The 23,117-nt window shown below is 34.5% G+C and overlaps 2 protein-coding genes and 1 non-coding gene across 6 annotated transcripts in view; 1 reads left to right on the top strand and 2 right to left on the bottom strand.

Annotated features, from left to right (window-relative positions):
- On the top strand, positions 1-7,416 carry dyb-1 (Dystrobrevin-1; the record flags this gene model as incomplete). 3 transcript variants are annotated; one of them, NM_058459.7, is made up of 10 exons in its annotated part: positions 1-153; positions 1,637-1,794; positions 1,841-1,977; positions 2,844-2,929; positions 2,974-3,169; positions 4,097-4,328; positions 4,687-5,013; positions 5,342-5,593; positions 5,986-6,199; positions 7,199-7,416. In NM_058459.7, 10 exons carry the CDS (start codon positions 24-26, stop codon positions 7,237-7,239), a joined length of 1,773 nt encoding a protein of 590 aa, NP_490860.1. The 3 variants fall into 3 exon arrangements, with proteins under 3 accessions (NP_490860.1, NP_001420389.1, NP_001380163.1); NM_001433452.1 differs by lacking the exon at positions 1-153 and having other exon boundaries at positions 1,741-1,794; positions 7,199-7,239; NM_001392953.1 differs by lacking the exons at positions 1-153; positions 1,637-1,794; positions 1,841-1,977 and having other exon boundaries at positions 2,772-2,929; positions 7,199-7,414.
- On the bottom strand, positions 4,525-4,545 carry 21ur-13232. Its single transcript, NR_049951.1, has one exon.
- Y92H12A.5 (tRNA (32-2'-O)-methyltransferase regulator THADA) overlaps positions 7,349-23,117 on the bottom strand; it is a 23,987-nt gene continuing 8,218 nt past the window's right edge. The window contains exons 4-13 of one of the 2 annotated variants that reach the window (NM_001306497.3): positions 21,395-21,726; positions 19,607-19,942; positions 17,606-18,151; positions 15,716-16,432; positions 13,982-14,059; positions 12,820-12,932; positions 12,636-12,753; positions 11,598-11,729; positions 9,304-9,459; positions 7,349-8,407 (exon numbers count right to left, since the gene is read on the bottom strand). In NM_001306497.3, the coding sequence (NP_001293426.1) occupies positions 8,258-8,407; positions 9,304-9,459; positions 11,598-11,729; positions 12,636-12,753; positions 12,820-12,932; positions 13,982-14,059; positions 15,716-16,432; positions 17,606-18,151; positions 19,607-19,942; positions 21,395-21,726 (2,678 nt within the window). In that variant the 3' untranslated portion in view covers positions 7,349-8,257. The remainder of the gene's footprint in view (positions 8,408-9,303; positions 9,460-11,597; positions 11,730-12,635; positions 12,754-12,819; positions 12,933-13,981; positions 14,060-15,715; positions 16,433-17,605; positions 18,152-19,606; positions 19,943-21,394; positions 21,727-23,117) is intronic. The other variant, NM_058460.5, reaches the window with a different exon arrangement.

A 23,117-nucleotide genomic window follows, 5' to 3' on the forward strand; every position in this document is an offset into this window, starting at 1 on the left:
ACACTCTGGGTTTTTCTCCTGAAATGTTGTGGTCAAATGGTGGAGGAGGACCACGTGAGCCGAGCAGTGCACCATCACCAGACCATCATCGTGCAATGCATTCTGTACCACCAATTGTGGCATCTGAAATGCAACAATTGATTGATGAAATGCGTGGGTGTTCAATTTTGCGGGAAAATTGGCTAAAAAACGCTAAAAAATTCCCGCGTTTTTGATTCTCCGGAATTTTAACTTCTATGGGATTATTTTTCGGTGGATTCGAATTTTCGGAAATTTTCAATAAATCTTTTTTCATTAGAGATTTTCAAAGAAAAAGTAGAAAAAATACCTAACTATGTAAAAAAAATTAACGGAAAATCTCCACGTTTCTAAGTCTTCGGAATTTAGATTTCCCTGGAATTAAGTACTCGGTGGATTTGAATTTACGGGATTTTTTTTCTTTAAAATTTTTTTCAAATTTATGTTCAAGTTAGCACAGCAAAAAAATTTTTTTTTTAATTCACGTTTTTGAATCTACGGAATCCAATTTCCCTGGAATTTCGCTTCCGCGTATTTGGATTTCTGAGTTTTTAAATATAAATTTTTGCAGAAAATGTGAAAATTACGTGGAAACTCAAAATTCGCCGAAAAAGGACAAAAAATCTCGAGTTTCCAATTTAGCGGAATAAAAATTCCCGGGAATTTTGTTTCCGTGGATATTAACTACCCAAATTTTTTACCATTTTTCTCAATTCCAATTTCAATTTTTTCATGGAAAAATTGGTTAAAAAACGCAAAAAATTCCCGCGTTTTTGATTCTCCGGAATTTTATTTTCTCTGGGATTTTTTTTCGGTGGATTTGAATTTTCGGAAATTTTCAAAGAAAAAGTAGAAAAAATACCTTATTATGTAAAAAATTAACGGAAAAATTTCCACGTTTCTAAGTCGTCGGAATTTAGAGTTCCCTGGAATTAAGTACTCTGTGGATTTGAATTTACTGGATTTTTTAAAACAAAATTTATACGAAATGCTCAAAGTTGATACACTCTCCAAAATGTTCATGAAATTTACAAGTTAACACAACAAAAAATGTCAAAAAACTCCGCGTTTTCAAATCCCCCATTATCGAAATTTCACGGGAATCCAGATTCCAGGGAATTTGGCATTCGGGGAATAAAATTTTCGGATTTTTTTCTATGAAAATTAGTCAGGGTCTGGATAAAATAACAAACGAGTGGAAGCAAAAATTTCGCCGCAAAAAGAACAAAAAACTCGAGTTTCCAATTCCGCGGCATAAAAATCCCGTGAATTTTGTTTCCGCGGATATCAACTACCCGACTTTTTTAAAAACATTTTTTCTCAATGCTCAATGTTGTCGAAAAAACACGGAAATACCTTCAAAAAAAATCCAAAAAAAAAACCCTAAAAATTCCGGTATCCAATTCTACAGAATCGAAAATTCCCTAAGAATTTTGTGGATATCAACTACCCGAGTTTTTTTTTGAAAATTCATGAATTTTTCCGCTACTCCTCTTGAGAAAGGGAAGCTTATAAATAATTCTTCTTTGCGAAAAAGTGCAAAAAAATTATTGGCTTTCATTGGTTAATGCCCAAAGTTCAGAAAAAAAGTTGAATCATCAATAGAGCGCATTTTCAGGTCTCCAAGATTTCGACTCCATCAGATTTGCCACGTATCGAGCCGCCTGTAAACTGCGATTTATTCAACAAAAGACGAAAGTTCATTTGGTAGATATTTGGAATATGATTGAAGCTTTTCGAGAAAACGGACTCAATGCATTACCCCTACATACTGTGGTATGTTGCAAGTGTGCTCTATTGAGAATGTGGGGGAAATTTTCAGATCAAAACGTCACGCGCCGAGCTTCTGCTAACTACAGTATTCCACAATTTGAATAAAAGACTTGTAGCGTCACAACATGTGGACACGGATGTATCGATTTCTTTGCTACTCGCGTTTTTGTTAGGTGCTTATGATAAGTGAGTTTTGGACTCCTCTCGGACAAAAAACTCACGCTTCTGAATCCCCGGAACCCAGATTCCCCAGGAATTTAGATTCGGCAAATTCGAAATTCTAAGAATTTTTTCTTGTGTTACTGCGTGAAAACTGTGTATTTAGAATTCCAATTTTTACTGCAAAAAATAACGAAAAATATTCGGGTTTTCGTGTCTCCAGAATCTAGATTCCCTAAGAATTTTGATTCCGCGTATTGGAATCTACGGGATTCAATCTACACATGTTCTGTAAATAACAGAAATTTTGGTAATATATGAAAAAATTTAAAATCCTAAAACTGAAAGAAAATTTCCGGTTTTCGGATCCGCGGAATTTCACATTCCACCGGAATTTGGTTCCCACAGATTTCAACTATCCGAAATTTTTTCTGTTTTTTTTTGTTTTCAGCATAATGTTTTGATTTTTCAAAAATGAAAATTGACTGAAAGAGCAGAAAAAATCTCAGGGTTTCATATCTCTGGAATTAAAATTTCCCAGTGAATTTTTATTCATATAAGGACACTTTGCAAAAAAATTTTTTTTTGATAAAGTCACGGATTTCTGGCTTCCCTCATAAATTGAAATGGAAGAGTTTTTGCCGAACTAGGCCAGTAGATTTACGGCGCGTTGCGTGTCGCGTCGCGGCTCGATTTTAGTTGTAAAACTAAATGTATTTGTCCGTGTGGAGTACACGACTTTCCCGTCCGGCAGGCGATTATCAATGGAGCGCGAAAAATTCAATGAGGAAGGCCAAAACCCCGTGCGCAGTTAGGCTGTAATTCTCACAACGACACTCCGATATTCCGCTACCTAGAAGTGACGTCACACGCTTCAAAAGCCAATTTTTCAGACAAAATACCGGACGTTTGACGGTTTTTTCAATAAAAGTCGCGTTGGCAACACTCTGCGCTGGAAAATTGGTGGACAAGCTGAGATGTGAGTTGCGCTTGCGAATTTCAAAAAAAAATCTGAAATTTCAGACATTTTCTCTCAAATCGCTGATTCGAATGGATTAATGGATCATATTAAATTTACTGATTTTTTGCAACAAATCCTCTCCCTAACCACTGCAGTTTTCGAAGCACCGACGTTTGGATTTTCCGAAAACGCGGTTAATCAGTGCTTTCATAAGGATGAGAAAGTATCTTTGAATGTGTTTCTGGACACTTTTTTGAGGTAGATATCAATTTTGGAAATAAATAAAAAAATAGATTTTAGAAAAAGTTTTGAAAAAGTTTTGAAAAAATTAACCTTTTACACAAAACTACGTTAGCATGTGGTGCCAGGTTGTCCAATTACGGTTTGATCTACAAAAAATGCGGGAATTTTTTCGCCCAAAAAATGTGACGTCAGCACGTTCTTAATCATGTGAAATCAGTTGAGAACTCTACGTCTCTTCTCCCGCATTTTTTGTAGATCTACGTAGATCACGCCGAAATGAGACACTCTGACACCACGCGCGAAAGAGAAAATGCATTTCCTCTCCCATCGGGGGGAAAACCAGTCCCTCAACTCACCCAGAATAATAATTTAGGTGTCTTGGAAGTTCTGAAACACCTAACATTTTGAAAAATTAGAAAAAATAATAGACGTAGGGCTGAAGTCCTCCCGCGGCCACGTAAGGCATCCCCGTGGCCTAGGATTTTCAGAGCGGTGTAACTTTTGAAAAACTGTAAAAATTTTTTTTTAATTCTGCAATAATTGTATCTATAACTTATTCAATGAAACCAAATCAAAAAATCGAATTTTTCTTTTCATGGGGTCACGGGTCCCCACGCCGCCACCGAAGTCCTCGCCGTGGCCTAGAAACTTTCAAACAGTGCATCCCTAAAGCCACTGCGCCGATTTTCTTGAAACTTTATCAGAACACTTTATATAACAATTTCTATCAAATTATCAAATAAAATCGAATTTTAGTTGTCATGGGGTCACGGGTCCCCCCCCCCCCCCCACGGGGTGACCGAAGTTCTCACCGTGGCCTAGAATCTTCAAAATGGTGTAACTCTATAGCCACTGCGTTAATTTTCTTGAAAATTTATCAACCAACACTTTGAAACCTGTTCTGTCAAATTATCAAAAAATCATACAAAATTAATATTCCAGCGATCCATGTCCCCCATGCATAATGTGGCTCCCCTTGCTACATCGAATGGCGTCTGTGAGCAACGTGTACCATCCGGTGGTGTGTGATGCGTGTCAAGTCAGAAGTTTCACAGGATTTCGGTATAAATGTCAGCGATGCGCCAATTATCAGTTGTGTCAAAGCTGTTTTTGGCGGGGAAGGACGAGTCAAAATCATTCAAATGAGCACGAGATGAAAGAATATTCCAGCTATGTGAGTTTTTTGAAAAATCGATTTTCCACGTGGAGTACACGAAAATGTATCTATAAAGCGCGCGATAAAATTATTGATTTTCCGCCGGCGATGAAGAATCGATAAAATTATTGATTTTCCGCCGGCAATCAAAAAAATCGATAAAGTTATCGATTTTCATTCGACAAAAACGATTAGTTAACAGAGAAATTATCAATTGCTGGACAACAAACAATCAATAAAAATGTAGATTTTCCGCCGGCAATCAAAAATCGATGAAATTATTGATTTTCCGCCGGGCAAAAAAAAAATCGATAAAATTATGGAAAAAAGCGTTCTCAACTCCAAAATCAATAAATCAATAACTTAGTAATTTCAGAAATCGCCGACAAAACAGCTCGTACACTCAATTCACAAAAGTCTCCAATGTATTCCTGCCACGTCAACCGTCGGCGATGCAAACATCGATATTTTTAACGCAAAAATCGGTGGCCCGGTCAGCAGCAAACCTGCTCGACCGCTAAACCTGAACAACATCGTCCCGGCGACACCGACGACGATCCGCCGGCAACACGCTGCCACGTCATCAGCGGACTGGCCGACGTCACCGGTACTTCTGCCGGGACAGGCGTCGCATGGAGGAGTTATTGATGATGAGCATAAGCTTATTGCGAGATATGCAGCAAAGTTGTCGGGAAGGGCTGATGTGAGTTTTTAATCGAAAAAAATCAGGAAAAAATCAATAAAAATCTTGATTTCCCGCCGGCAATAAAAATCGATAAAAATCTTGATTTTCCGCCGGCAATAAAAAAAATCGATAAACATCTTGATTTTCCGACGGCAAACAAAAAAAATCAATAAAATTATTGATTTTCCGCCGGCGATAAAATTCGATTAAATTATTGATTTTCCGCCGGCAATCAAAAAAATCGATAAAATTATTGATTTTCCGCCGGCGGCAGAAAGTCAAATTATTGATTTAATAAAATTTGATCGATTATCGATTTTTCTTTTTAAAAATCAATAAATTGCAGTATCCCCTATCAAACGGTCGAAGTATGAATAGTTCAATGGTCGGAGACGAACGGACCCTTATTGCTCAACTGGAAGAAGAAAATTCAATGATGGTACGGGAAATGGCTCGACTGGAGAGCCAAACAACTTCCGATGACGGGCTCGCCGGGCTCCGCGACCGGAAAATGGAATTGGAAGAGAAAATGTTTGAAATGCAACAGAGGAGGAGAGAATTAATGATGCAATTGGAGCATTTAATGGCTCAGTTGAATGTAGGTCATACCTACTGTGGCTAACGCGCTCTATAGATAAACAATGTAAAAATCGATAATTTTGCAGAATTCAAAAACAATCGTTATATTTTCCTCCAAATTTAGAAAAAATACTTGATAATTTTCAAAAAATTCGAAAAATCGATAATTTTTATATTTTAAGAAAACAAAGTTTTTGGAGTTTTTGATTTTCCGCCGGAGATAAAATCGATAAAATTATTGATTTTCCGCCGGCGATAAAAACCGATAAAATGTGTAAACCTGTCGATTTTTTAAGCTTCAGTAAAAATCAAAAATTCAATATCGGCTTTTCTGAAAAATTCAACCTTCAAAAAATCAATAAAATTAAATTATCGATTTTTTGATTTCAAAACAACAAAAACCTTTTCCAGACGGGACCCCAACCATCAGGAGGTGTATCATCTGCTTCTCTATCCCAATTACCATTCACTGCATCGGATCAACAGTTGACTGGAGTCAATTCGACAGTAGCAAATGCATTCCGTGCGGGAAGTCTGCCGGCGACAAGTCTACAAGGAGACTTATTACATGCTGCTGATCAAATTACTACTAATATGAGCGATCTTGTGCGGCAACTTGATTTGGGTGAGTTGTGACGCTGGTTCATAAATTAAAATATATATAATGACTTGGTGACTTGGAAATATTTTCCAAAAATCGATAATTCTTATTAAAAAATCAATAATATTGGAAAATCGATAAAATTATTGATCTTCCGCCGGCGATAAATAACTATGATATTATTGATTTTCCCCCGGCAATCAAAAAAATCGATAAAATTATTGATTATTCGCCGGCGATAAAAAATTGATAAAAGTATTGATTTTCTATCGGCAAAGACTATCGATTTTCTCTCTTTTGCGGCAACTCGATTTGGGTGAGCTCCGACGTTGGTTGATAAAAATCGATAATTATTTTGTTTGGGGAAAAAATCGCCAAAAGTCGATAATTTTAATAAATCAATAATTTCGAAAAATCGATATTTTGGAAAATCGATAAACATAGATTTTTCTGATCACCGCAACTCGATTGTGATAAAATCAATAATTTTGAAAAATTGGCAACTCGGAAAAATGGTTCAATTCCAAAATGATTATTACAAAATCGTTTCGAAAATCGGCTAATTGGGAATAACGAAAATTTCAAAAAATCGATAATGTCCAAGAATAGATAATTTTCATATTTTGATACTGCTGAGAAATTGAGAATTTCTGAAAATAATTTTACTGTTGGTATCTAAATATCAGTAAAACTCTTCGCTGCGAGACCCACTGCCTACGCCTTGAAAATGAAAGTTCCCAGCTTCACAAATGTATAATAATACTATTCGCTGCGAGACTCACTGATGCACCATTAAATTGGAACTTCCGAGTTTCACAAACGTATAATAATATTATTAGCTGCAAGAGCCACTGTATGCGCCTTGAAAATGAAAGTTTACAGCGTCACCAACGTATAATATTACATTTCCCTGTGAGACCTTCCTCGTGTGCCTTTTAACGGAAAGTTTACAGCTTCTCAAACGTATAATAATACTTTTCGCTGCGAGACCCATTTCGGCGACCCTATAATAATTTTTTCCAGCTCAATCAGACGAAAATGGCGTAACAATCAATGGCTTCTGAAAAACCTCGAATTCCTCCAGATTAATCTCAAAAAATTGCAACTCTCATATCGGGTCGCCATCGTCCAAATTGGCTCCGAGCTCAATTTCCATTGTTTTTTTTTGTAAATTTTTTAGGCAACAATTTTCATTGCGAAAATTTTTTTTGAAAAAATATGAATATGATAAATAATCAAAAAAACATGATGGCTGCTTACCTATGCGGAGGAGGGAGATTTTCAGGAGAAAGGCGCGAAAAACGGGTAAAAAAGTGGAAAAAATAAAAACAAACATCTAACCGAGTGACTGTGTGAAGGGGAAATTGAGTCAAAAAAATAAATGAGAAAACAGAGTAAAATAGGCAAAAAAAACTGAGATTAAAATATGAGAAATTGGGGAAAAATAGGGAGAATTTTAGAATCTCAAAAATTTGAATTTTCCACTTTTTGGAGCAAAAATTGGCTCAAAATGTGAACAATTTTCTGGACAAAAATTACCAAAATTTCGGGAATTTTTTTAGCTACTTTTTGTTATCAAAATCACAAAATAAAATAGCTCAAAATTCTAAAAAAATTGGTTAAAAATTGCCGAATTTTCGAATTTTATTCGCAAATTTTTTGGCTCAAAAATATGAAAATTCGATTTTTGTGCAACATTTTGAATTGTGTTGTGTTTTTATGGCTCAACATGTGAGATTTTTAATTCAAAATTACTGGAAAAAGCATAAAATCTCTTTGTGCCAAAAATAGCTCAAAAATCTGAAAATTCCAGAAAAATGGCTCGAAAATTGCCGAATATTTGGATTTTCAATTTTTCGCAAATTTTTGAGCGAAATTTTGAAATTCCATTTTTCTGGGTCACAAAAATATGAGATTTTTAATTCAAAATAACTGGAAAAACTCATTTTTCACAGCTTTTTTAATTTCTACCAGAATTTTTTAAAAAAATAGATTAAAGAAGTGTAGGTATTATATCACAATAAAACAAAAAAAAATGAAAAAATAATTGAAAGTGGTTGAATATATCTGATCGCTGGTCCTCTAATATTCGATATCATACATTTCCGCAGTGACTCCACTGAACCCAAGACTCGACTCGTACATTTGAATGTCACCAAACAGTTGATATTCTTCGTATTGATTGACTGCACACGCATCAAAGAGATCGTCTCCACCGCTACGCTGAAAATACTTACGGGGGGATTAGAAATTCGCAAAAAAAAAATCTGAAAAACTTAAAGTTGGTGTAGTCGAATTTTTTAAAATTGCTTTATTAAACTCAAAATTGTCTGAAAACACCGAATTTCATAATGAAACTTCTTGAATACTTCAACTTCTCAAAAAAAAAGTTAGGGCGGCTCAAAAAATGGCCCAAAATTAGTTAAAATTTGAAATTTGACCGACTTGTCAAGCGGCTGGAAACTATTTTTTTGAAATCTTTGCCAAATTTTGGTCTTGCCTTTTCAACTCGATTTAGGTATTTTAAAGTCGATGGACGGCGAGATTTTGTTTAAAAAATTAAAAATCTCGCCGTCCATTGACTTTAAAATACCTAAATCGAGTTGAAAAGGCAAGACCAAAATTTGGCAAAGATTTCAAAAAAATAGTTTCCAGCCGCTTGACAAGTCGGTCAAATTTCAAATTTTAACTAATTTTGGGCCATTTTTTGAGCCGCCCTAACTTTTTTTTTGAGAAGTTGAAGTATTCAAGAAGTTTCATTATGAAATTCGGTGTTTTCAGACAATTTTGAGTCTAATTAAGCAATTTTAAAAAAATTCGACTACACCAACTTTAATTTTTGTGTTTAATTATCGAAAAAAATTTTTGTGTCGGAACTGTTTTTTTTTCAATGTTTCAGTCGTTTTTTTAGGATTTTCCTGATTTTTTTTCTAAAAACTGTCATTTTTATTTGAGAAAAACATAAATTTCAAGAAAATCAAGATTTTCTGTTGAAATTTTTTTTGAAACAATTTTCCACAAAATACAATTTTTCCCGAATAAAAATAAATTATAGTTCTTTTTCTAAAATATGCTTTCATTTTGGAATTTAAAAATACTGTACTCCAATGGGTAATGAAAAAACATACTTCATCGCGAACATGTTTCCTATCAGAAGATGCAAATTCGCTCAAATCCTCATTTCCATCATTCAGACACCATTTGATAACCAAAAGACGGCAAATTTCCGGATTTATGGCTTTGTATCCAGTGTCTTTGATCAAATGTCCAAGATAGTAGGATGTCTGAAATAGAGACCTTAAAATGTGCTCAAAAACAGTCTCAAAAATAGCAAAAATCATACATTTTCCGAATTTTCAGACAAAGCAAATAAAATATAAAATTTTGTGATTTTTTTTGTGTGATGGTACAAAATATTTGGTACTTGTGTATTATTCCCACTCATTTTAAAAGTTACTTAAACTTACAATTATTTTGCAATTTAATGGGGTTATTCATGTGTTTAAAAAAAGATTTTAAAAAACTTTTTTTAAACATGAATAACCCCATTAAATTGCAAAATAATTGTAAGTTTAAGTAACTTTTAAAATGAGTGGGAATAATACACAAGTACCAAATATTTTGTACCATCACACAAAAAAAATCACAAAATTTTATTTGCTTTGTCTGAAAATTCGGAAAAATGATGTTGGAAAATGCAATTATATATTCAATGAATTGTAAAGTTTTAATGTAAGCTTTTTGTACGGTTACATATTTTCCTGGAATTTTGCGGACTTTCAAGAAAATTTCAAAATTTCCAGATTTTTCTATAAAATTGTTGAACTTTTCAGATTTTTCTAGTAAATTCTAGAACTTTCCAAATATCTCTAGAACTTTTTTCTCAGAAAATTTAATATAAAAAAAAAAAATAAATAAATAAAAAAAAATAAAATTTAAATTTCCCGTCAAAACGTTCTCTCAGAAAATCTGAATATGCCGCTAAAAAAAATTTTTTACAGGAAAAATACAGCCTAATATCTATCACTTCAAAAGACAAAAACTCGTATTTTTTCCTAAACTACAGTAATCCTACAGTACACCGACCATATTCCTCCACTAATCCTAAACCATTATTCCTTCATAAGCAAAAACTTTGCACACTACAAAGACTACATAGACTACAAACTATGGACATACATTATTTTTTTTATATACCTATAAGTAATGATGATACATGTTTTCGAAAAATGCAATCATTGTTTTTGCATTTTTCGACATTTTTCTACATCGGCCGTCACCCCAATTTGTCCCCCCGCTGGAAGAGTTTTCTCTGAGTCTCTCGTCTTCATCATGTAATGTGGGGTGACGGCCGATGTAGAAAAATGCGGAAAAATATCAAAAAAAAATGCAGAAAAAGTGATTGCCCACTGCAACGTGCCCACTGAAACTTTTTTCGAACGAGGGACGAGGCAAAAAGGTTTCTAGGCCATGGCCGAGTCCCCGACAAGTTTCAGCGGCCATTTATCTTGCTTTGTTTTCCGCCTGTTTTCTTTCGTTTTACACCGATCTTTCCCCCGTTTTTTCTTAATAAAACTGATAAATAAATATTTTTTGCAGATGCTAAAACAATTTACAAGTGAAAAAAATTGTGAATTCAGCCGGCAAGTAGCGGTGAAAGTGGTCGATGTAATATGATGGATTACGGGAATAAAAAACCTAATCTTTTTCTGAAACATGATACATATGCTGCTTAAATGCTGAGACTACCTGATTTTCATAACGAGACCGCTGAAAAAGTTTTGAGATATTCAAAATTCAACTTTTCAGTGAAAAAGTCGAGATTTTCGCACAAAAAGTTGAATTTTGAAAATCTCAAAACTTTTTCAGCGGTCTCGTTATGAAAATCAGGTAGTTTCAGCATCTAAGCAGCATATGTATCATGTTTCAGAAAAAGTTTAGGTTTTGAATTCCCGTAATCCATCATATTACAATGCCCACTTTCACCGCTACTTGCCGGCTGAATTCACAATTTTTTTACTTGGAAATTGTTTTAGCATCTGCAAAAAATATTTATTTATCAGTTTTAATAAGAAAAAACTGGAAAAAGCTGTGAAAAACAAAAGAAAACAGGCGGAAAACAAAGCAAGATAAATGGCCGCTGAAACTTGTCGGCCCCTCGGCCATGGCCTAGAAACCACTTTTCCTCGTCCCTCGTGAGGAAAAAGTTGCAGTGATCGCGACACGCATGAATAACCCCATAATAAATTGCGCGCAAGGTTTTTTTGATAATTTGAAAATTGGGCTTCTGAAAAATTTCAACGTTTTGAAAATCCTATAGTACTGTTGTGCGGGCTAGTCACCAAATTCGGTAATTTTGAAATTTTAGCTAAATCTTCCTCAAATTCTCCAGATTCTGATATTAAATAATAATAATACGTACATTATTACGAATACGCTCAGATTCGTCTTGCAAATACAATGCAACTGCTCCAATCAGTTCCTTTTCCTCGTCTGTATATGATCTTTTAGATCGGATTCTGCACACAAATTGAGCGCCAACTTCCAATGCGATCTGAAAAAATTGAATTTTTTTTTCATCGAAAAAATTTCTTTCTGACTTTTCTTTAGAATATAGTAAATTGGTTGTTTTTTTTTTCAAAAATCGTACTTTTGGGATTTTTTTTTAAATAAAAATTGTAATTTTTTCCGATTTTTTTGTTGCAAAAAATTGGTTTAAAAACAGTTTTTCTGAAAATAATTTTTTCAATTTTTTATTTCCAAGAAAATCTTCTATTTTATGAAAATTTTCGACAAAAAGTAGCAAAAATTATTTTTCTACTGAAAAAACCTTAAAATTGTTGATTTTTAGTCCAAAAATACATTAATTTGTTGATTTTTTTTTGAAAAGTGAAAAATATATTTTGACGCTAAAACCGCCAAAAACTTTCGATTTTTCTAGATTTTTAAAAAATATTTTTTTGACTTTTGTTTTTGAAAAAACGTTAAAATTTCTTAATTTCTTTCTCGATATCGTAACTTTAATCGTTTGAAAATTTTAAAAATATTTTTCTCGAAAATAATAAAATAATTTTTAAAACTTTTTTTCCGAATATTCTAATTAATTTTTGACTTTTTTCCGAAAAATCGTTTTTTTTTTGGTTTTTTTTGCGAAAATTGTCAAAAAACTATTCAGAATTTAAATTTTTTTTGAAATTTATAAATTTATTTCCTTTTTTTTTTAAAGAAATCTTCTTGAGAAATCGTTAATTTTTCGGTCATCTTTTTTAATTTTTTGTTGAAAAAAATACGTTTTTACTTCAAAAATCCATTATTTTTGTTGAAAAATCGTTGATTTTTTTTTTCAAAAAAAATCCCTAAATTGTCAATATTTTTTCAAATCTGTAAAAATCAGTTTTAGATGCTAAAATTGCCGAAAATTATCGATTTTTTTTCGTATTTTCTCCAGATTTTCCCCTACTTGTTTCGTTTCGGGGTCATCCTGCTCATAACATTCACGAATCCAGGCGATAAGCTCCTGATCTACACACGCCCGCCTCGAATATCGCAATTTTGTCGCGTAAGCTATGGTTGATGGTCTGAAATTTCAGGAAATATATTTTTTTTTCCAGAAAATTTTAAAATTTTGAATTTTCAAATCGTACAGCGTCCAATTGAGATTCGGATCTTCGAGACGTGCCTCGATGAGCTCTTCGACTTTTTGCAAGCTCTCTGTGCTCATGAAATTTCCGATTGCTGACGTGAGAATTTCCATGATCTGGAAGAAAAACAATTTTTTTTTGTCGAAAAGTCGTCATTTTTCTCGATCGGATAAAAAAAAATTTCGAGGTTTTTAAATGTTAAAAAAGATTTTTGAAACAATCTGCATTCTGCAAATTGTTCGGATTTTTTAAAGGGATTTTTTAAAAAAAATTATTCATCTGAAAACCGTAATTTTTATTTAAAGGTGGTGTAGTGGAATTTTTTTATTGCTTTATTAGACTCAAAATTGTCTGAAAACACCGAATTTCATAATGCAACTTCTTGAAAACTTCTCAAAAAAAAAAAGTTATGACGGCTCAAAAAATGACCTAAAATTAGTTAAAATTTGAAATTTGACCGACTTGTCAAGCGGCTGGATACTATTTTTTTTTTTGAAATCACCGTTAAATTTTGAGTATACAATTTAATTATCTTGGGTTTTCAACTAGATTTAGGTATTTTAAAGTCGATGGACGGCAAGATTTGATTTTTATAAAAATTAAAAATCTCGCCGTTTATCGACTTTAAAAATACCTGAATCTAGTTGAAAACCCAAGATAATTAAATTGTATACTCAAAATTTAACGGTGATTTCAAAAAAAAAATCTGTTTCCAGCCGTTTGACAAGTCGGTCAAATTTCAAATTTTAACTAATTTTAGGCCATTTTTTGAGCCGTCATAACTTTTTTTTGAGAAGTTTTCAAAAAGTTTCATTGTGAAATTCGACGTTTTCAGACAATTTTGAGTCTAAAAAACAATTTAAAAAAATTCCACTACACCACCTTTAAATAAAAATTACGGTTTTCAGAAAAATAATTTTTTTTTTAAATCCGTTATCCCAAAAAAATCCGAACAATAAGCAGAATGCATATAGTTTCAAAAAAACATTTAAAATTTAAAAACCTCGAATTTCTTGAAATTGTTTTTATCCGATCGAAAATTATATTTTCAATGGATTTTTTAAAAATTTGAAAAAAAAAAACGTTTTTTGGCTCTAAAATGCCAAAAATCAATTTTATTCATTGATTTTCGCATCAAAAAAAAAATTTGAATCAAATTTGTTACCCTTTTCGCGTCACATTGTGGAATGTGTGGTATGGCGAGATCCTTGATGGCGAGTGTGATGATGTGAGCCCGCAGGAACTGCAAATATCAAACATTTAAATGAAGTTTTTTTTTTTTTTTTTTTAATTTAAAAAAAAATGAATTTCAAAACTTAAGGAGAGGTTTTTTGCACTCGGAAAAATTCCATATAATTTCTGAAAATTTCTAAGGGTTTTCAATAATTTTTTTTGGGAAAAATTGGATTTTCGGTTTTTTTTTTCAAACAAAAAAAAATTTTAAAAAATTGATATTCAAAAATTTTACGTTTTAGTTAATATGATGAAAAATAGAAAAAAAAACTTCTTGAAAACTTCACAAAAAAAAGTTATGACGGCTCAAAAAATGACCTAAAATTAGTTAAAATTTGAAATTTGACCGACTTGTCAAGCGGCTGGAAACTGTTTTTTTTTTTGAAATCACCGTCAAACTTTGAGTATAAAGTTTAATCATCTTGCGTTTTCAACTTCATTTAGGTATTTTAAAGTTGATGGACGGCGAGATTTTTAAATTTTTTAACCAAATCTCGCCGTCCATCGACTTTAAAATACTTAAATGATGTTGAAAACGCAAGATAATTGACGAGTATACTCAAAATTTGACAGTGATTTCAAAAAAAACAAAATAGTTTCCAGCCGTGTCGCGAAGTCGGGGAATACAACGATTCACTCGCTCTCGACTTATTAATAAATCTAAGGATTTATTAACAAATGATTAAATGTAACGATTGATTCATTGTTATTACGTAACACTTGCTCTTCAACACTCAACATCATCTCTTCAATCAACGGCAACAACCAGGCGAAAGGACGGCGTCAAAACCCCAATTCAAACTACCGCCAAATGGAGGATTCAAGGCGCATGAGGTCTCGCCACGACACAAACAACAACGACTGCGACCGTACTCTTGTCATCATGGCGCAGCGCACATTGGCCTATATCGTCAGTCGTCGGCAGCAGGGCTGAGCAGCAGCCTAGAAAAATCGGCGATCGGCGATCGCCGATCGCCGAAACTTTTTTTTTTTTCGGCGATCGGCGATCATCAATTTCCGAAAAATTTCGGCGATCGGCGTGCGTCTAATTTTTTTTTTCAAAAGTAAAAAACCACTTTCAAAAGCTCTTTCAAATAATTATTTACAGAATCTAAAATATTAGGCAACGAAAAGCACTACTTGATATCTTAAAATTCGAAAAGTAGTGAAAAATAGTCCGAAAATATACCTTTTTCTACTCCAGAGGGGTCTATCTTGAGAGATTTCCAATCGCCAAAATTATATAAAATTTCGTCGCCGATCGCCGAAAATTCACTAAAATCGCCGATCGCCGATCGCCGATTGCCGCTCACCCCTGGTCGGCAGTCTTCATCGGTCTTCACCGCCGCAGCACGTGCCCGACGGTGGCACGTTTAAATGAATGTTGAGTGTTAGTGATTCAAGGCTTTCCCCTTGAATCACTCGTAATAAATGAGTTAATTAAATAAGAGTCTTTTGTTAGTTCCTATCAGTACCTCATGGGCCGGAAACCACTCCGAAACAAGCCGCTTGACAAGTCGGTCAAATTTCGAATTTTAACTAATTTTAGGGCATTTTTTGAGCCGTCATATTTTTTGGAGAAGTTTTCAAGAAGTTTCCTTATTAAATTCGGTGTTTCAAATAAGGTCCACTAAAGAAATAAAACAATTATATACATATATCTTACCATATTTGAAGCGTTCCATCCTAGCTTACAAATAACCCTATACACCTCTCTCCTCGTATCCTCATCCCTCCAAAGATGACACATCTCTGATTTCAGAACATCTCGATCTTGAAGAAGCTTCACAGCCAGCGGCCGCTTAGTTAGGCACACAAGTTCTACAGAAACATCATCGACATCATACTCAAGTCTATAGGCGTTTGCGATGAGTAGCAACTGATTAATATTAAAATCACTCCAATTCCGGAATGCAAGTGATTTTAGAATATTCTCAACGACATATACAATTCGTGGCACATAATCCACACATCCACCGAGACCTTCCATCAGCAGCAGGAAGCTATGCACGTGGTTTTGCCGGGAATTTTGATAGTCAAAACCTTCAATCCACTGGCATAAATCCTCTTTTGCGTAGGCATCCGAAATTGAAAGAATCGCCGCAATCGCGTGAGCTCTCAAATTCTCTCGTTTCTCTCGCAGCGCAATTTCCAGCAATTTCGGCACAAATGGGCGGAGTGGATAGAGCTCGGACGATGAAGCCGGTGTATAGAGATGCGATAGAACGACGAGTGGCGGGAGAAGTGAGAACTCGGATTGCTGCTCGGATGTCAGTTGATCGTAGAGGAATTTGTAGAGAGTTGGGAATTTCGAGAAGAATTCGTAGTTGGATTTTCGGTTTTTGGCGTCGACGACGAGAGATCGCTGGGCGCTTCTCATTACCTGGAAATTTGAGCTTTTTTTTTGAGAATTTTGAAGTTTTTTCTAGCTTTTTTTAACCGAAACTTCAGATTTAGAAATCCCAAATGCAGATACCAGAAAATAAAAATAAAAAATAAAAAAATGCACTAATTTTTGGCAAATTTTCAATTTTGGCTAACCTCATCATATGAATCAGGGGTGGGTGGCAAACGATTTTTCCGGCAAATCGGCAATTTACCCGAATTGAAAAATTCCGGCAAAACGGCAAACCGTCAAATTGCCGGAATTGAAAATTTCCACAAAATCGGCAATTTGCAGAAAATGAAATATTCCGGCATATCGGCAATTTGCAGAAAATGAAATATTCCGGCATATCGGCAATTTGCCAAAAATGAAATATTCCGGCATATCGGCAATTTGCCGGAATTGGAAATTTCCACAAAATCGGCAATTTGCAGAAAATGAAATATTCCGGCATATCGGCAATTTGCCAAAAATGAAATATTCCGGAAAATTGCCGGAATCGAAATATTCCGGCAAATCGGCAAACGGGCAAATTGTCGAAATTGAAATTTCCAGAAAATTGCCGGAATTGAAATATTCCGGCAAATCGGCAATTTGCCGAAAATGAAAATTTCAGGCATATTGCCGGAATTGAAATATTCCGGAAAATTGGCGAATTGCCGGAATTGAAATATTCCGGCAAATCGGCAATTTGCCGAAAATGAAAATTTCAGGCATATTGCCGGAATTGAAATATTCCGGAAAATTGGCGAATTGCCGGAATTGAAAATTTTCGGCAAATCGGCAATCTGCCGAAAATGAAAATTTTCGGCAAATCGGCAAATTGCCTGAATCAAAATTTACAGCAAATCGGCACATCGGCAAAATGGAGGAAATGAAATTTCCGGCAAATCGACAATTTGCCGACAATCAAAGTTTCCGGCAAATCGCCAATTCGCCGTTAAATAAAAATTTCCGGAAAATTGCCGGAATTGAAGATTTCCGGCAAATCGGCAAACGGGCAATTAGACGAAAATGAAAATTTCCGGCAAACTGCCGGAATCGAAATATTCCGACAAATCGGCAATGCGCCGTAAAATGAAAATTTCCGGCAAATCGGCAATTTGCCATTATATTTTTTAATATTTCTAAATTTCTAACTGATTTTGTTGTAATTTTAAGACAAATTACCCCAAAAATTTTAGTTCTCAACGCGGCGAAAAGCTGCGAAGCCGCGTTCCGTTCACTCCAATCAGCTCGACAAGCTTCAATCGCAACTCGGAGAGCCCGTTCGAAACAGAACACTGCTTTATTGTGAAGAGTGGAGCTTTGAACAATTGTCTTCATAACATTCATCGAATGAACTCTGTACTCTGACGTTTTTCCATCCATATTCAACAGCGAACCGGTTGCTTTAATAAGTGCTCCATTTTCATTCTCTTTTGGCTCAGTCGCCACAATTGAGAGCACCAGGCTTGGGAGCCCAGCACTTCGGCGAGTTGAGCACAAGTTCGTCAGATCCGTTTCTCCACGAATCGCTGAAAGAATCTCTTCGAGCCAATCGGCAGGCTTTGGAAGTCCTTGAATTGTGGTGCTCCATAGAAAAGAGCACAGTTGGAAGAAGCCGTCGGTGGCCGATTCAAATGCTCCACGATGCTTGCATTCGGTCAGCTGAGCCCAGTAGAATGAGCCGATCGCCTCGATTTCTGCGTTGGTCACGATTCCGAGAGGAGCGAGCTGCAAAAAAGTGAGATTTTCTGGAGTTTTGTGTAAATTTTCAGAGAAATTGCTCGATTTTTAGAGGTTTCGGTAAAATTTTATGCCGTAAATTTGGACAAACTTGCCGGATTTGACATTTTCTGGCAAACTGGCAAACTGGCAATTTGCCGGATTTGACATTTTCTGGCAAACTGGCAAATTGCCGGCATTGAAAATTTCCGGCGAATTGGCAAATTGCCGGAATTGAAAATTTCCGGCGAATTGGCAAATTGCTGGAATTGAAAATTTCCGGCAAATCGGCAAATTGTTAAATTGCCGGAATTGAAAATTTCCGGCAAACTGGCAAATTGGTCGGAAACTTTTTTTTTCAATTTTTCCATTTTTCTAACAATTTTTTACAAAATAAAAAGATAAAACTTCCAAAAAAATGATAATTTTCAAAATTTTTTCGTAAATTTTTTAAAGTTTCAAATATTTCAGAGTTTACTGTAAAAAAAAATTTCTCCAAAATTTGATTTTTTTTTGGAAAAAATCATTAAAAATCGGGTTTTTTCTGTAAAATAGTCGAATTTTTGGAAATTTTAAATTCCGGCAAATTGACGGTTTCCCGATTTGCTGGAAGTTTTCAAATCCGGCAAATTTACAGTTTGCCGGAAATTGTCAATTCCCGCAAATTGCCGATTTGCCGGAAATTGTCAATTCCGGCAAATTGCCAGTTTGCCGGAAATTGTCAGTTTGCCTGAAATTTTCAATTCCGGCAAATTGACAGTTTGCCTGAAAGTTTCAATTCCGGCAAATTGACAGTTTGCCTGAAAGTTTCAATTCCGGCAAATTGACAGTTTGTCGGAAATTTTCAATTCCGGCAAATTGCCAGTTTGCCGGAAATTTTCAATTCCGCCGAATTGCCAGTTTGCCGGAAATTGTCAATTCCCGCAAATTGCCATTTTGCCGATTTGCCTGAAATTTTCAATTCCGGCAAATTGACAGTTTACCTGAAAGTTTCAATTCCGGCAAATTGACAGTTTGTCGGAAATTGTCAATTCCGGCAAATTGCCAGTTTGCCGGACATTTTCGATTCCGCCGAATTGCCAGTTTGCCGGAAATTGTCAATTCCGCCGAATTGCCGAAAATGTTCAATTCCGGCAAGTTGCCAGTCTGCCGATTTGCCGGAAATTGTCAATTCCGGCAAATTGCCAGTCTGCCGATTTGCCGGTAATTTTTCAATTCCGGCAAATTGCTGATTTGCCGGAAGTGTTCAATTCCGGAAAATTTCCAGCTTGCCGGTTTGCTGGAAATTTTCAATTCCGTCTGTTTTTTGGAAATAAAATATCCAGAAATGTAGGAAAATCCAATTTCAATCAATTTTTAATGCAATTTTCTCGAATTTGCACAATTATTTCCTTTAAAAAATTATTTTCAAAAAATTTAGAAAAAAATCCGTTTTCTCTCAATTTTCCAGTCCTCATGCCGTACCATCTCAATAATCCATGCAAAAATTCCCGAGACATGTTTATGAGCTCTCCAGCAACAAATGAGCAAATGCTGCGAAATTTCAGTGAGCCGATCTGCCGAAACACCGCACAATTTACTGAGAATCTCGTCTGGAATACATCCTTCCGGCGTCATACTCTGCACAACTGGAGCCACGATTTTGATAATTTTATGGCAATTTTGGAGCAAATGATCGAGAATTTCTTCGCGATAAAATTGATTTTTCTCCTGATCCGTCGTCTCCTTCCATGTGGGATTTCTGAGCAGAAGCTCGATCATGTTGAGAATTGAATGAATTGGCAGAGTGGTGATGGTTAGCTGCAAAAATAATTGAGATTTTTACAAAATTGGGCACAAAATAACCAAAAACAGCTAAAAATCTCGAATTTCGCTTTTTATTGCACGTTTTTAAAGGAGGACTAACGGTAAAACCAAAATAGGCTCAAATGGACGAATTTCATAATGAAACTTTACAGAAATTGTTCAAAAATGTTTTATGACGGTTCAAAAAATTTCGAAAAAGTTACACCGTTTTAGCTAAAATCTCGAATTTTGCCCATTTTTCAGCGTCACATCTGTCCGAAGTTGGCTTTTTTGGAATTATCGTCCTTTATTACATATATTGGTAGTTTATCTCATTTAATTTCGTCGATCAAATAACATTTAAAGCCGATAGGTAACCAATTTCGATGATTTTTAACTACCAACTCGGCTTTAAAAAATGTACTTTAATCGACGAAATTAAATTGGATAAACTATCAAAATATGCAATAAAGGATGATAATTTCAAAAAAGTCAATTCGGACCGATGTGACACGAAAAAGTGGCCAAAATTCGAGACGTTAGCTAAAACAGTGTAACTTTTCCGAAATTTTGAACCGCCATAAAACAATTTTGAACGATTTTCGGGTTACTGTAGATCGATCCTGAAATTCTAAAAAAGTACTGTAGATCAATTTGGGGATACTTCAGGTTACTGTAACTCAATTATAGGATTCTTCGGGTTACTGTAGATAGATCCTAGGATTCTGAAAGTTACTGTAGATCGGTTCTAGGATACTTTGGGTTACTGTAGATCGGGTCTAGGATACTTTGGGTTATTGTAACTCAATTATAGGATTCATCGGGTTACTGTAGATCGGTTCTAGGATACTTTGGGTTACTGTAGATCAGGTCTAGGATACTTTGGGTTACTGTAACTCAATTATAGGATTCATCGGGTTACTGTAGATCGATCCTAGGATTCTAAAATTTACTGTAGATCGGTTCTAGGATACTTTTGGTTACTGTAACTCAATTATAAAATACTTCGGGTTACTGTAACTCAATTATAAGATTCATCGGGTTACTGTAGATCGATCCTAGAATTCTGAAAGTAACTGTAGATCGGTTCTAGGATTCTTCGGGTTACTGTAGATCGGGTCTAGGATACTTTGGGTTACTGTAACTCAATTATAAAATACTTTGGGTTACTGTAACTCAATTATAAAATACTTTGGGTTCCTGTGGCCCGATTCTAGGATTATTCGGGTTACTGTAGATCGGGTCTAGGATACTAAAGGTTACTCTAGGATCAATCCTAGGATTCTAGGGGTTACTGTAGGTGTACTGTACCAAAGTTGCTCGATTTTTCAGAAAATCAGAACATCGAAAATGTTAGTTTTTTTTTTTCTTCAATTTTTCCGATTTTTGTGATGAAAAAATACCGACACATCGCCAAATTCCCTATTCTTTCTACTCCCCTTTTCGTGGGGTCTCCTAATAACGAACCAAATCTTTTTCAGCGGCTTCAGCTCTATTGTTGACATCATCCAAAAATCTCATAAGGCAGAATTTATATCTGTCAGGTTGCCGTGTTAAATAATATTGCATTCGAAATCCGGCAGAAGTCGCATTTCTCGATCTCGTTGACGTCATCAAGTCGACCGCATCATTCAAATACTTTTTCTCGTCTAATTTGATATTTCCAAAATCCAGCTTTTTGAGAAGGCCGAGAGCAGTCGATTGAACCATATCATATGAATCATCGAGACAGTCGATTACAAGATTATGACGATCGGAGCCTAGAGTGCTCTCAAGGTTGAGCTTGTCCACGAAGAAGCCTGGAAAATAAAAGTCAATAAAACTCACATTTTCAGGAAATAATTGTATTTTTTCCTTTTTTTTTTTTTTTTCTAAAATCATATTTATTCTCATCGAAATCATATATTTTTATTTTCTCATTTTTTTCCCTCAATTTTTCGATAAAGTTTTCCAGTTTTTACAGTGCATTTATTTTCCAACTTCTACGACTTTAAAGGCGCGCGCATTTTCGCGCAATGGTCTCGCCACGCGCATCCCATTGATTTGTTGAGCGCGTGGCGAGACCAATGACGGGACCATTTTGTATAAATGCGCGCGCTTTTAAAGTCGTAGAAGTGGGAAAAAATGCACTGTAAGTTTTTTTTTTTGTTGCGATTTTTTATAAAACCCCATAAAAATCGAATTTTTCAATTTTTTTTCTAATTATTTAAAATTTTCCAAAAAAAAAAGAGATTTTAAAAAACTCCAATATATTTTATTTTTGAATTTTTAAAAATAAAAATTCCGAGAATTAAGCCCGACACAAGCTCTACAGTAGTCATTTAAAGGCGGTGTAGTCTATTTTTAAAAATTGCTTTATTAGACTCTCAATTGTCTGAAAACAACGAATTTCATAATGAAACTTCTTGAAAACTTCTAAAAAAAAGTTATGGCGGCTCGAAAAATGGCTTAAAATTAGTTAAATTTTGAAATTTGACCGACTTGTCAAGTGGCTGGAAGCTAACTTTTTTGAAATCACCGTCTAAGTTTGAGTATACAATGTAACTATATAGTTACATTGTATTCCTAAAATTTGACGGTAATGTCAAAAAAAAAGAAGTTTTCAGCCGCTTGACAAGTCGGTCAAATTTCGAATTTTAATTAATTTTAAGCTAATTATAGGTCATTTTTTGAGGCGTCATAACTTTTTTCGAGAAGTTGAAGTATTCAAGAAGTTTCATTATGAAATTCGGTGTTTTCAGACAATTTTGAGTCTTATAAATCAATTAAAAAATTCGACTACACCGCTTTTTCAATTTTTAGAAATTAAAAAAAAAAAGTGTTTTTTATAGAAAAATATTAAAAAATCCGAAGATTTTTAAAAATTTAAATATGTCTAAAAAATTTATATGAATTTTTTTTTCAATGAAAACAAAAATTATATGAAATTTCCGAACATTTTTAATAAATGCTAAATATTTATCGATTTTTTAAACTTTAATTTTTTAAAGGTTTTTTTCTAAATTTCCAAGCTTTTTCGCAGAGAATTTCACAAAAAAATTTAGAAAAATCTGCATTTTGCAAATGCAACGACCCCATCTCTTGTACTTTTTTAAAATTTTGTACTTTAAAAATTTTTGCGGGGAAAATCTGAAGAGACGAGCAACGTCCATTAAATGGGCGGAGCTTATATTTTCTGTAAATTTTTAGT

Source organism: Caenorhabditis elegans, chromosome I, assembly GCF_000002985.6.
Source record: "Caenorhabditis elegans chromosome I".
NCBI lineage: Eukaryota > Metazoa > Nematoda > Chromadorea > Rhabditida > Rhabditidae > Caenorhabditis > Caenorhabditis elegans.